Genomic DNA, 12,986 nt, shown 5'->3' with positions numbered 1-12,986 from the left:
TTATTTTTGAGTTACTTCTCTTATTCTCTTTCTATTCCCTTCATTTTTTTCCCAATAAAATGAAACAGTAGTACTTTCCAAGCCTTTTCATCATTGACTCACACAATTCTCTTTTGCAATACTTATAGTCCACCTCAAAGCTCTTGAGACCTAAAGTCATTGAGCTCCTTCTTTCCTAAACCAGTGAAATCTGCTCTAAGTCTGGTCAATTCTTTCTGGAAAACTCCTCTTGCCCTGCTCTTTCTGACTCCCATGAGGAGAGATTTATATCAGGTCCTCTTCACTGCTTAATGCACACTCTCAATCACCATATAATTTATTTATCTCCTCTCTCTCTCTCTTTTTTCTATTCTGTCCTGAATACTGCCATGAAGTTAATTATCCCCAAACACTACTTTCATCATATAAAAATATTAAAAATCTCTATAGCTCTTTGTAACTCATAGTTCAAAGTCCACAACTTCTAAAAAAAACCTCAACTTCTGTTACTTCCCTACATAAGCTTGGCAGCATAGAAACTAAAGAGGGGAAGGATGTTATAATCATGAGAAAGAAACTCTTAAGATCAGGAGGCAAACCTTCAAAGGGCAAATTTAGGAGATCTTTTATTATCTCTCAGAGCTTCTTCCAAAAACTATGTGTTCATTCTTCCAAATGACATATATACAATATAGATTTTTGTTTCTTTTTAAAGATATTCTTAATCATCAGGAAAAATTCACAAAACTTGTATAAAACTTGTCCTTCAGTAAAACACATTTCAGATTCTCACTTTATGTTATTTAAGAAGCACAAAGAATGTATGTTTCTATTAAGATCAAATGAGCCAAATTAACTTCTCTCTGTGTGGCGATGTCCTCACATTTCTTTTCCTTTGTAGTTTAGTCTTCGCAGCAAGAAAACATCTGTAGACTGATAAAATTTTGGCCCAACTACTCAAATCTTGACATGTAAACAACTTCAAATTTCACATAAAAGCACTTCATTTTCATGTAATTGATTCAATTATAAATATGGCTGAAATTATAATGAATTTTCTCCTATAGTTTTTGGTTTATGGAGTACAAATCTTTGTTGTTACTTACAGCTTTTTTTTTTTTTTTAACATTTAGATACCTGGTTTTCTCTGAATCCACGGTGAGGACAAGGCATAGAAAGAAATGCCTATTTACTTGATTTTTGTGTTATCAAACCTTCTCCCTACTTGTCAGCAACACCTGCTTCTGACATTAGTAAAACTGGCTTATGTTCATAAAAGAAGTATGGTCCCTTAAGCTAGTTTCCATTACCTCTGTTGTGACATCCACTGACAGCACTTTTCCTGAGCTCCAGACCATCAACATCGCAGCCAGGATAAAATGTGCACTTGCCAATCTCCAGTCCAGCATCTAAGGGTCATACACATCAGGGTTAACATTGATTAGTCTGGCAAGATAGAAAACAAAAATGTCTATAAAGTTTGTTATAGGCAGGTAATAAACCAAATTATTCAGCTTCTATGTGTTGGAGTACACCTCTGCAAAACTTATATGATACTTAATAGAAGCTGTCAATCTCCCAGAATGAATTCTATCAAGGCTTCATTTCCATGGAAACCGAGATGGGGGTTGTACAGCTATAATCATAATTTAACTCTAACCCAAGTCTGAAAAATCTAGTTTGTGTAACTTTATTCTTTGACTCTCTAATCCACAGACTACAACCTCATGTACCTAAGGGGAAATGTGTTAAATTGACTAGGTATGAGAGACTAAGGCCTGGTGGCATTTGTGGTGAGCAAGAGAGAATGTGCCGTGTCTAAGCGCAATTCAATTCAAAATTTCAGAAACACCACAGTTCCAATAGGAGACTATCTTTATGTCTTGTGATATGTAAGGATTTCTTGAGCAAGATTCAAAAGGTAGATCTCATGGAAAAAATTAACGAATTACACTATATCAAAATTGAAAAATTCTACATGATAAATACAATAAACAAATTACAATAAAAACCAAATTAAAAACGGAATATCTTTTCAACAGATATAAAAAAGAAAGATTAGCATTTGGAACATTTAAATAACTCTGATAAATAAAATTTTAAAATTTTAACAGACTCACAATTAAGTAAAACTGGGCCAAAGTTTATAAGGAGACACGTATCTGAAAGTTCATAGCTTCATTTTATATAGTGGTAAAAAAACGAATCAACTCAAGTACCCTCCTCAAGAGGAAATGGATTGATCAAATGAGGTAAATTCATACTATGGACTTTACGCAAATAAATTAAATATAGGTGTTATCTACTGTTCAAAACAAATGACCTGAATGTTATGTGTAATTATATGCAAGGATTTAAAAAAACACATTTGAGGGGAGATTAGATGTTCTAGAACAATACATATGCTATGCTACCATTTACCTAAATTGGAAATACGTAAAGCAATTTCATATATTTTGAAATCTATACATATAATTAAAATATAAACCAATGGAACTTGATTCATGACTATGATCGCTTCTGGGGAGGGTGGGGAGTATATGAGATTATGGAGAAAACATAAGGGACTCAGTTTTTATCTCTCTCTATATACATAGTAAAACAAACATGTTAAAAGATTACATTTGTTAATTCTGTCACACAAAGGTGTGTCATTTTTGAATTTTTACATTAAAAAAGAACTATAAATCCAATTAAAGCTTATCTACAACCGAGATCAGGCCTGCTGGATGCCACTCTTGCCACTGGTTAAAGCAGAAGGCCTTGCCCTGCTGGGAGAAGCTCACGCGATGTGAGCTACCAACAGAACGGGCTTGACTTCGCCACTTAGCACATGATATTGGGAAGTCCCCCAGGCCATCCTTCATGAATGAGAAGTTTCAGTAAACTTCTGTTTCCTTAAAAAAATCATTTGGAAACCTACAGGGAGCAAAAAGAAAGGGATCCTAGGATCGATCTGAAGAACTGGATTTGACTAATATTTGCTTTAGTAATAGTGTGACCTTGAGTGTGTGTCATTTAACCTACTTGAGCTTTATTTTCCATATTTGTGAAATGAGGAGCAATTCTGACCTCAGAAGAACTTTTTGAGAGGATTGGATTAATTCATGTATAACCTCTTTATCCCATATAGTATTTATAATTTGTAAGTGAAAGAACATTTATGAGATATTACTAAATATTTCTTTAATAACTACATTCTCTTTGGTGTGATCCAAGATTTTCTTTATGACACTTCCTTAAAATATTGTTACTGTGAAACCTCAGTGTGGATTTTAGTAATAAATGTATCTGCTAGAATACAGACAAATAAGACCTAGACAGAGTAACATCTGTATTAAATGTGTATTAGCACTTAAAATGGAGATAAAATATTTTAGCATTGTCTATAACATTTATTTATCAAATATAATCTTAATTTTCATGTAATGCAGTCTAAACTAGTTCTTCATTATGTCATCAATTACTCTACTTTGCAATCTAGTCATACAGTGTTGGTCACTAGCTGCTTCTCTGTATTCCACAGTTTCTGGAAGGGAGCAGTAAATTCTGTGTTCTCTTTCTGACAAACTTATATTTAATATTTGAGTTTTTTGATAAGTATCTAAAAACAGCTAATCATGATTATTTCTCTAAATTGAGACAGGAGAAAAATAACAAGCATGAATGTAAAAGTTATCTGGTAAAAATACCAACCAAATACTGCCTTACTTATTTCTTTAGGAAATCAGCCATTGAATCATTCTTCCTTCTGATTTTGCTGCTGTCTCTGACTTTCCTCAGCAAAAGGGAAGATATATCAAAAACATAAGTGTATTTTTACAATGAGCTCATATTTCTGGCATATCTTTTTTTAAAATAGCTCTTTCATTCAATCAAAGATAAACTACAGTTGTGATGTTTTTCTTCCACTTTTTTTTATCATGCTAAAAAAGGTTACAAAGTGTGAAATTGCTCAATTTTATGAGCTTTCCCATGTGGATTTCCTTCAACTATTTTTATGCACATTTTACTAACCAGGTTTCTCTTCATCTCTGCAATCTTATAAAAGGCACAGGATGATGAGTGTTTGTAATATTGATGATTATGTCTGAGGCATATATTTTTGTGCTTGGGTGTATATAGGAAAAAAGTCATAATGTATCATCTTACAGATAACCACATCCTGATTATTTGGATAGGGAGATATAAAAATAAATGCTGAGTTTAAATACACACATTTAATGGTTTAAAGCCATGCTTGCAGCCAGTTAACCAAAAGGCCAAGTTCCTAAATATGGCATTTGGTACACTAATGAAAACAAACACCCTGGCACCTGCCACACAAAAGACATTTGATTAACTAGTTGAAACTTGATTGCTACAAAATTAGAAACAGAGGAAATTACAGGGAGGGAAGGAAAAGACCAGGTTCAGCTCCGTTTTCCTATTTGGTTGATAGTGGATAAATATAGCCCATGACTAAAAATCTACTCAGCCCCATGTACACTCCAGATCACAGAAAGTACACTCAAAGGATGTTCATTGCATGAATACATGATAGTGGAGGTGTTTGCAATTTTTTTTAGTACAGCTATACTTTTCATTGAGTAATTTTTGAATAACATTCCTCTAATGTGAGGAGCTTCAAAAGAGACAGTGGGCATGGGATCTGCCTTATAAAAAGATTAGGCTCTGAAAGTCCAGCAGTAAAGTAACTGGTTTAATTATATTTAAACTAGGATTAAATGAGAAGTCTGTTAAAATGAAGAAAGATGTTTGCATTATTGAGAATCAGTGCTGCAATGAGTCATTGTTACTGTGAAAAATGATCTCTCAAGTGGGCTCGGTGGGAAAAAGAAAAGATTGGTTGCCACTGATCCAAACTATCTGCCTTTGAGGGCTGGTGTTGAAGAAAAACAAATCACTCAGGTGACGAAGGAAATTTCTCTTCAACAACGTCTGACTTAGGGATAGTAGATCTAACCATTAGAAACTCACAAAAGGACTGAGTTTTGGGGGTGATTTTTGATAACTTCTGGGACAATTTCTTGATTAGAAATATTCCAAATAGACTCTATCCACGCTATTTTCAACAGAAATTAAAAATAAAGCCTTAATTAAAGATAAAGGACTTGGGCTTCCCTGGTGGTGCAGTGGTTGAGAATCTGCCTGCTAATGCAGGGCGCACGGGTTCGAGCCCTGGTCTGGGAGGATCCCACGTGCCGCGGAGCAACTGGGCCCGTGAGCCACAACTACTGAGCCTGCGCGTCTGGAGCCTGTGCTCCGCAACAGGAGAGGCCGCGATAGTGAGAGGCCCGCGCACCGCGATGAAGATTGGCCCCGCTTGCCACAACTAGAGAAAGCCCTTGCACAGAAACGAAGACCCAACACAGCCAAAAATAAATAAATAAATTTAAAAAAAAAAAGATAAAGGACTTAAAAAGTAATTATTATTTTTAATCCTCTTCTTCTGCTTTGGCATTGCAGACATTTAAGTGAGATTTAACAGGACATGTTATGAAGGGTCGCTAGTTCTGACATTGGGAAATGACCGTGTGTACCTGCACACAACACTCCCCAAATCTTCTCTCTCTGAAAACGGGGGTGGTCTTCTAGGCAAGTGGTGGATCAGCTTGGTCCCGCAGTAAATCTGTAAAACGGAGTAAGTTCTTCTTCAATGTACCCTTTACCTTACCCCATAAAGTCGTGGTCACCCAGGTCTTTTTGATAATAGAGGAAAGCTTCCAGGACAGTAGATAGCAGAATAACTATCATTTTTTTATTTTAAAGGCGGGCCTAAAAGGGACAGTGGTTAACACAAAGTCTGTGTGGCTCTCTGTGATAGAAAGAGACCTGATCTAGGGGTTCTGAGACTCAGGCCCTGCCTTGGCTCGGCTGCTATTTCACTGTATGATTTTGGGCAAACCCTTTCCTCTCTAGACTGAGTAAACTGAGGTTAGTCTCCCTGACCTCTAAAGTTGCTTCTAGCTTTTGTAAAGTCCGTTTCTGAATCCGGCTCTTTTCTGGTGGAAGCACAGACTCTGTATGTAGGTAATGATAATAGTTGGTGTAGGTTTGGCTGGGAAAACCTTTCTGCTGTCCCTCAAATCAGCTGAGTCTATGCATAAGATTTTGCATCTAGGTTTTCATATAAATAGGCTCCTCTTAAATTTTAAGCATTTCTAGCTGAAAAGAGAGGGCTTTCAAATCTTTGATTTTAAGATTTCATTTATGATAAGCAATCCCATTTTATAAATGTATTTTAAGAAAGAAAAAATGTTACCAATTAAATTATGACATGCTATCAAGTGTAAGACATTACAATTTCAAAGATGTTAAATGTGCACAGAATGGATGAAATACGCTATATCTATTTACTTTCAAATGTTTACTTGGATTTCTTTTTTTCATCATGCTTAAGATAGTATACTCAATTCCCCCATACTTTCAAAACAAGAATTGTTAGAGCTGAGGGTGGATCCAGATTCCCTAGCATGCAGCAGTTATATCTGCTCTTTTGGGGTCAGAGAAAGAAAGCATTGTACAATATTTAACGCATTATCAGTTATAAATTTTAAAAATCACATAATGTTAAAAAATTTAAAGATTTGATTGATTCCTTATTCCTCTGCATTTGTAGTTAACAGTCTATCAAAGGAAAATAAACATTTGAATATTTTCAGAGTACTCACAAGTCTTAGTATTAGTGGATACAAAATCACAATTATCAAAAGTTCCTATTTTGGTTACAAAATAGGAATTTTGGAAAATAGAAATTTTCAGATATCTGAAACACCACCAGTTTCACATATACACATATTTTTTCACATATGTACATATATCTTTCACATAATGTTTTTCTAAAAATCTTTAGATAAACTAATGAGTATTTTAGAAATAAAAAATTTCAGTCAATAAATAGACATTCATCATCAGAAAAATATTTCTATGATGGTGAGGAAAAACTCAGAATTAGACTTGAAGGATAGGGATAAGTGTCCTTGCTGTGCTTGGTAACCTTGAGCAAGATGCTTAAACGGTCAAAATTGTCTAATAAAACTCATTTTATGAACTCACATTTTAATTAATTAATTTTGTTTAATTTCAAATTAATTAATTTACAAATAGCACAAATCATTATGGATTTGCCTTGTTTGCCAAATAAGAGCAATAAAAACATTTACTTTCATATTTAATATTATTTACTAAAACATATAAAGATATACATTTATCTGTGAAAAAACACTGCATCATTTTTACTCTTATTTTATCATAGGTGAACTTTTCAATGGAGACGCTAAATTTTGCATGAAAACATTTTGAAAACTATAAGATAATATGGAAAGATTAACTGCATGGTATAAAAATGATTATTTCTGAGCTGAAGGCAAGTGTTTGACGACAAGTCCTTCCAAGGAAAGTAAAGCTTATACTCAACAACCACCTATGGAATCTGGGGCCATTCATAGAGACAATCAGCAAAGCTTATGTTAAACAATCAGGAGGATACATAACAGTTTGACATGATACAGATAATCTTGATATTTCAATGAGTGACATTTGAACAGGGTGTTAAGTTTGTGTCTAGTTTTCATTGATGAGAGAAGCAACCAGATGCTTGAGACACTTTCCTGCTAGAAAGCAGAGACTTGGACGCTGGAGTCTCTTCTTTATTGGTGCTGCAATTCCACTGCCTATGGTGCAATCGGCTCCACAAACAAGAGAACTAAGTGTGGCTTTGGCACTTAGAACTTCAGAAGTGGGGATTAGTTTTGGATCCTCATAAACTCAGATACTAGATTTAAAATCGTTGAGGATTTTCACCCAAGAGCAACTGAATTACAACTGGTAGTTTCTGTCACTAGCATACATATCATCTATATCATCCTCACAGAAATACATCTGAGAAATACTCATGGTGTTTAGCTGTTTGTTTAAAATTCTCTTTATGAAATTTGCTATTTTCAGTAGATTGTGTGATGGGTATTTGCTTTATATTTTGAGTATGATTTTGAAAGGAAGGTGTAAATTGAGACTGAAAAATTTAACATTTCCTTTTTTTTTTAAGAAATGAAAATGTCAGGAATGTATTCTTTCTCATTTCTCATTGCGCTTCCATTGGCAGTAGTCAATTTTCCGAAGCCACATAGCCAGTTAGAAGAAGAGCCAGAACAACAATGTAATGCTTTCAGACTCTCAGTTTCATGCTCCTTCAAGTATAACTTATTTGTAGAAGTATAAACATTTTCCCATCTCCAAAACAAATTGCTTATAAAGTCAAATGTTTATGGATGAGGTGTTCTTAATGTGGCAGACCACTGCATTTAAAAAAGACTTTCCCTAGGGGGCTTCCCTAGTGGTGCAGTGGTTAAAAATCCGCCTGCCAATGCAGGGGACACAGGTTCGAGCCCTGGTCCGAGGAGATCCCACATGCCGCGGAGCAACTAAGCCTGCGAGCCACGACTACTGAGCCCAAGTGCCACAACTACTGAAGCCCGTGCACCTAGAGCCCGTGCTCCAAATGAGAGAAGCCACCATGATGAGAAGCCCGCGCACCGCAACAAAGAGTAGTCCCCGCTTTCCGCAACTAGAGAAAGACTGCGTGCAGCAAGGAAGACCCAACACAGCCAAAAAAAAAAAAAAAAAAAAAAATTCTTTGAAATGAATTTCCCTGAATGCTAAAAATCAGGAAGAATGATTATTTACTGGTATACATGAGTTAACTGATTTTATTCTCTCTGGCACTATTTTTGTTCTTTTTCAGACACTACTGCCTTCCAAAATCATAAAATTTTGTTGTTAAATATCTCAATTTTTTTTTCTATTTGGAATTTTCAGTCATACTACTAGTATCTTTCTTGCACAAAGTTAAGAAGGCAGAAACCTACAATAACACTAGTAAGATCCCACTATTAAAACGCCCAGGTATTTATGTTTAACAAACTATTTAAATGTTACTGTAAACTCCTTGAGGGTAGGAACTATGACATGTTCAATATTGTATCTCAGCACCCAACATAATGCCTGGCAGAGAGTCAACATTATGTGTTGAATGAATGAATGAATGAAGCAGCCCTATGTGGTAGGTAAACAGAAATGCAGGACAGATACTAACTTCACAGTTTTATTGATATGGAAACTAAGGCTTAGAGATGGGAAGAGATTTGCCCAAGTTTTACACCTACAGTAATCTATGATGAAATTCATGCCAAAATCCCGGTATGTCCATTAATGTTTCACATCACAGATTCTCATTCTAATGAAAGAGACATGCATCATTATTCCCTAATCATTATACCAGTAAAGTTTAAGATTTCTCCTTATCAAACACTAATTTGTGCTCAGATCCCTGAATTATTATAAGTTTCTTCGTATAAAACTATGTTATCTAGAAAGACAAGAGAACTTTGTGTATGATTGTGTACAATTCTGGTAAGGGAATTTGTTCTTTAATTCGAATAATGAATAATGGGAAAAATAAGAATCTTCAAAACTAGAGATAGGGAAAAGCTGGTAGAGTTGCACATAAACATTCTGTTTAGCCATTTGATACGTAGGTCATTTTTATGTGGTATAAAAAGGCTTTCAAAGGGTAAAGTTGGATAACTGCAGTTAAACATGGCATATATTAGCATCAGGATAATGTGGAATACTACCACCTCCTTCACCCTTTACCCCGCTTTGTACTTATGTATACTATTTAATAAAATAGAATTATAGCAGGGTGATAGAAAATAAAATATAATAAAGAAAGTAATATTGATTGGGGGAAGGAAATTTTACTGAAGAGAGTTATAAATGGCAATCACTCTTAACATTTAATGTTACAGTATATTATGCATTATCATTAATTTCAGCCACAATATTTCTATGAAAATATTAGCATACAACTATAAAGAATATTATAATGAGAAGAAAACAAAGGGAAGAAATCTGTTATACTTAAAACATAATTATTCTTCAAACTCTAATTATATTAACAAAACTAAATTTTAATGGTCACTTTCTAAACCTCTCAGTGCCCCAGCATGGATGGACAAGTCAGAGTTTGCAAGGAAATGCAACCACCAAAGTGGGACCACAGGGAAGCCACGGAGAGGTCCATGAAAAGATCCATGGAGAGGTCCATGGAAAGCCACAGCTATTACTTAGTGGGTCAACAGCCATGTTCTCAGTGGTGGCCCAGGTGATATTTTAAAGGTGCATTTTTCACATGTTTAGAGTCTTATGTGTCATAGGAACATAGGGTTTTAGAAAGGAAGGAGGCTCTCATTAGAAACTGTGGAATTTACCATCCTCAATAGATGGAGAGAGCCAGACTCAGAGGTAATTCACTTGTCTGAGGGAGAGGAAATGAAGGGGAGATGTAAAATGGATTAAGAGGAGGAGGGGGCAGGAGGAGGCATGGCAGAGGAATTGTTTCTGGAGGGAGCGGGTGCTCTGTTCTGAGACCAGAGCTGATGAGGCATTGGTAAGGGAGAAGAGGCAAGGCTGAGCAACAGCCAGTTCAAGCCAGCCAAGGCACCAGCAGTTACTGGCCGGTGATGCTAACCGCTGCTCCAGAGAGGTACCCTGAAAATTATTTGCAGAAAGGAGGAGGACTCAGCTAAAAATATCTCTAGTCAGAGAGATCTTTAGGCACATGGGAGTTGGCCTGTGTAGAGAGGTGCCTAGGGCTACGAGGGAACTTGTGACTCATCATTTGTACTCACACAGACTCTAGCTTAACTGAGGAGAGAAAAATGCCCCTAGGAAGCTGAGTAAAAGCTGTTGAAGACAGGACTGGGATTAGAAAGCTGGTTTCCTGACTCCAAAGCTTGTGTTCCTCTGATAACACCATTGAACCTAAGCAAACATTGTCTGGTGTGTAGAGATCACAGTGGATGAAATATTGGCAAGGAGGTTAAGTTAGATGATGTCTAAGGATTAGCCCCAAGATTCTGTGATACTGAGTCCTCATTGTCTAATATAGGGAAAAGTGACTGATATGGGAGCTTCCCCAGGTCATTCTCACATTCAGTATCACTGGCACTTTTAGTTCTTTCATCTCTTTCAATAATAACAAAATGTTGTCGAGCCCTACTCTGTGCTTAAGCTTGCATGAAGTTGCACAACTACATAGTGACACAGTTGGGGTAATATTTTGAGACAAGCTCAACCAATCTAATTTTATTAATTAATGTTCAAATCACTGAAAGTATTTGAATAAGAAGTTAAAATTATAGCCCTGAGGTCCCCATACCTAGTCTACTAAACATATCTGCTTCTTTACTGCCCATGATTTGTTGTATCGGAATCAGTTTAAAATCCTGAGAAATAAAGGATGAAAGCAAATAACCTTAACTACCTTAAATAACTTATTGAATGAAGCCACAGTACAATCCACTTATAAAGAGGAGATGAATGCATATCTGCAGGAAGCTCTTCTTAGAAAAGTTCTATTTAGAGTGATGAAGAGTAGTACCAAAGCAAAGAGAAGACACAAAACATGCTGATGTTTGTGGGAGACCATTAAATATAGTGCTATCAATTCTATAGCTTACATGAGCACTAAAATCATCATAAATCATTGTTTAAATGATCTAATTTCTAGAAAGATAACTCAGAAATAAATAATAATCTCATTCCTAAGCCTATAATATCTATAATTGTAATTCAAAGGAGCTATATTTTGTTTTGCTAGAACTGAATTTATTGAGTGTATACTATTTCCACAGATCAAAACCTGAAACAAAATTTTTAATTTCTTCTTTAACAGAACTCAAATGTATGCTTCAGATTAACTCTTAATTCAACAGCTTAATAGCAAGAGCACTTCAAATACTGAAGAATAGACATTGATCTGTCTACTCTAAGCTATGTTATTCATATTATACTTGCCTATTTGAGTTTTGTAAGAATAAAATCAGACAATAATATGGGCTTGAAGAATATAGAATACAGAATTTTATTAGTTTAGGGATGTTTCCTAAGTTCCAATTGTAATAGAAACACAGGTAAGAGAAAAACTTTCTTTTCTAGCTAGGTTTTTAAAATTAGGCCACTTTGTACATTTAAAAATTTCCTAACACTGGATATATTTGATGAAAGCAAAATTAACACATCTAACACACTTATAGGATTACTATCTTGAATTCCCTTTCTCTTTGTTTTAAAATGGAATATAAAAGCAAAAATAATGTAATAAATATAAAATGCCTGAGCAAACAATTATCTCCACCCTAAGTTTGCATTACAAAAATATCTTAGATTTTTTACTCATTTTTAGAGAGGAAAATATTTCCAAAAACATTTCTGACTTTGGCTAAATCAAGATATAATCAAAACATTTAAAAAGTATGTGAACATTTTTTAAAAAGTTAAAAGGAAAAAGCCTAACTCTTTATCAGCTTTTACATTTAACTTACCTTGTGAAAAATCAGGAGATTCTCACTTTAGAGTCCTGTCTGTGCAGTTTCTCCCAAACTCAGCTCTGATGGTGAGTTTTCACTCTGAGTTTTTATAGTCTCAGTTATACACCCCTTACTCCAATCCCTGCCTTTGCTTTCTCTTACATCATTTCTACAGATTTTCCACTGAACATTTTCCCAAGCTTCTCCTCAATCTCTCTCTCTCTCTCATCCTTTTTTCTCTGTCTTTCCCAGTCTCTATCTCTCTTTCTCTGTTTCCCTCTCCTGTTCTTCTTCTCCATATTTATTCTATCTACTGCTTTGACCATGGAATTTAAGTAGCAACAGGAGCATGGGCTCCGGAAAATTTAAGTATCCGTTTAGTATTGTGTTCAGCCTTAGACCCATCACTTCTTCCTGAGGCTTTAGTCCAGCTCTGATAATTACAAATCACATTTGGGAAATAAAATGCACTAAGATTTATTAAAAAGAAAGTCACTAGGATATTTCAAAGTAAGATTTAGGGAAACAAAATCAGAAATGCAAACTGATTTATTGATGTATATTTTGGACCCTTAAGTTAAATGATCATGTATGGAAATGGTGAGTAGTTTCAGCCTCAGTCAGGTGCGGCAG

At 35.2% G+C, this 12,986-nt stretch overlaps 1 protein-coding gene across 3 annotated transcripts in view; it reads right to left on the bottom strand.

Moving 5' to 3' along the window:
* The window catches only part of OSTN (osteocrin), a 40,032-nt gene extending 27,556 nt beyond the window's left edge, over positions 1–12,476 (bottom strand). For 2 of the 3 annotated variants that reach the window (XM_007195202.2, XM_007195200.1), the window contains exons 1-2: positions 12,369–12,476; positions 1,290–1,388 (exon numbers count right to left, since the gene is read on the bottom strand). In XM_007195202.2, the coding sequence (XP_007195264.1) occupies positions 1,290–1,388 (99 nt within the window). In that variant the 5' untranslated portion in view covers positions 12,369–12,476. Of the gene's footprint in view, positions 1–1,289; positions 1,389–5,522; positions 5,605–12,368 lie in introns of those variants that run through there. The other variant, XM_007195201.2, reaches the window with a different exon arrangement.
* Positions 12,477–12,986: the final 510 nt, after the last annotated feature.

The sequence above is a fragment of the Balaenoptera acutorostrata genome, chromosome 4, assembly GCF_949987535.1.
Source record: "Balaenoptera acutorostrata chromosome 4, mBalAcu1.1, whole genome shotgun sequence".
Taxonomy (NCBI): Eukaryota; Metazoa; Chordata; class Mammalia; order Artiodactyla; family Balaenopteridae; genus Balaenoptera; species Balaenoptera acutorostrata.
This window is presented reverse-complemented; position numbering and strand designations above follow the sequence as displayed.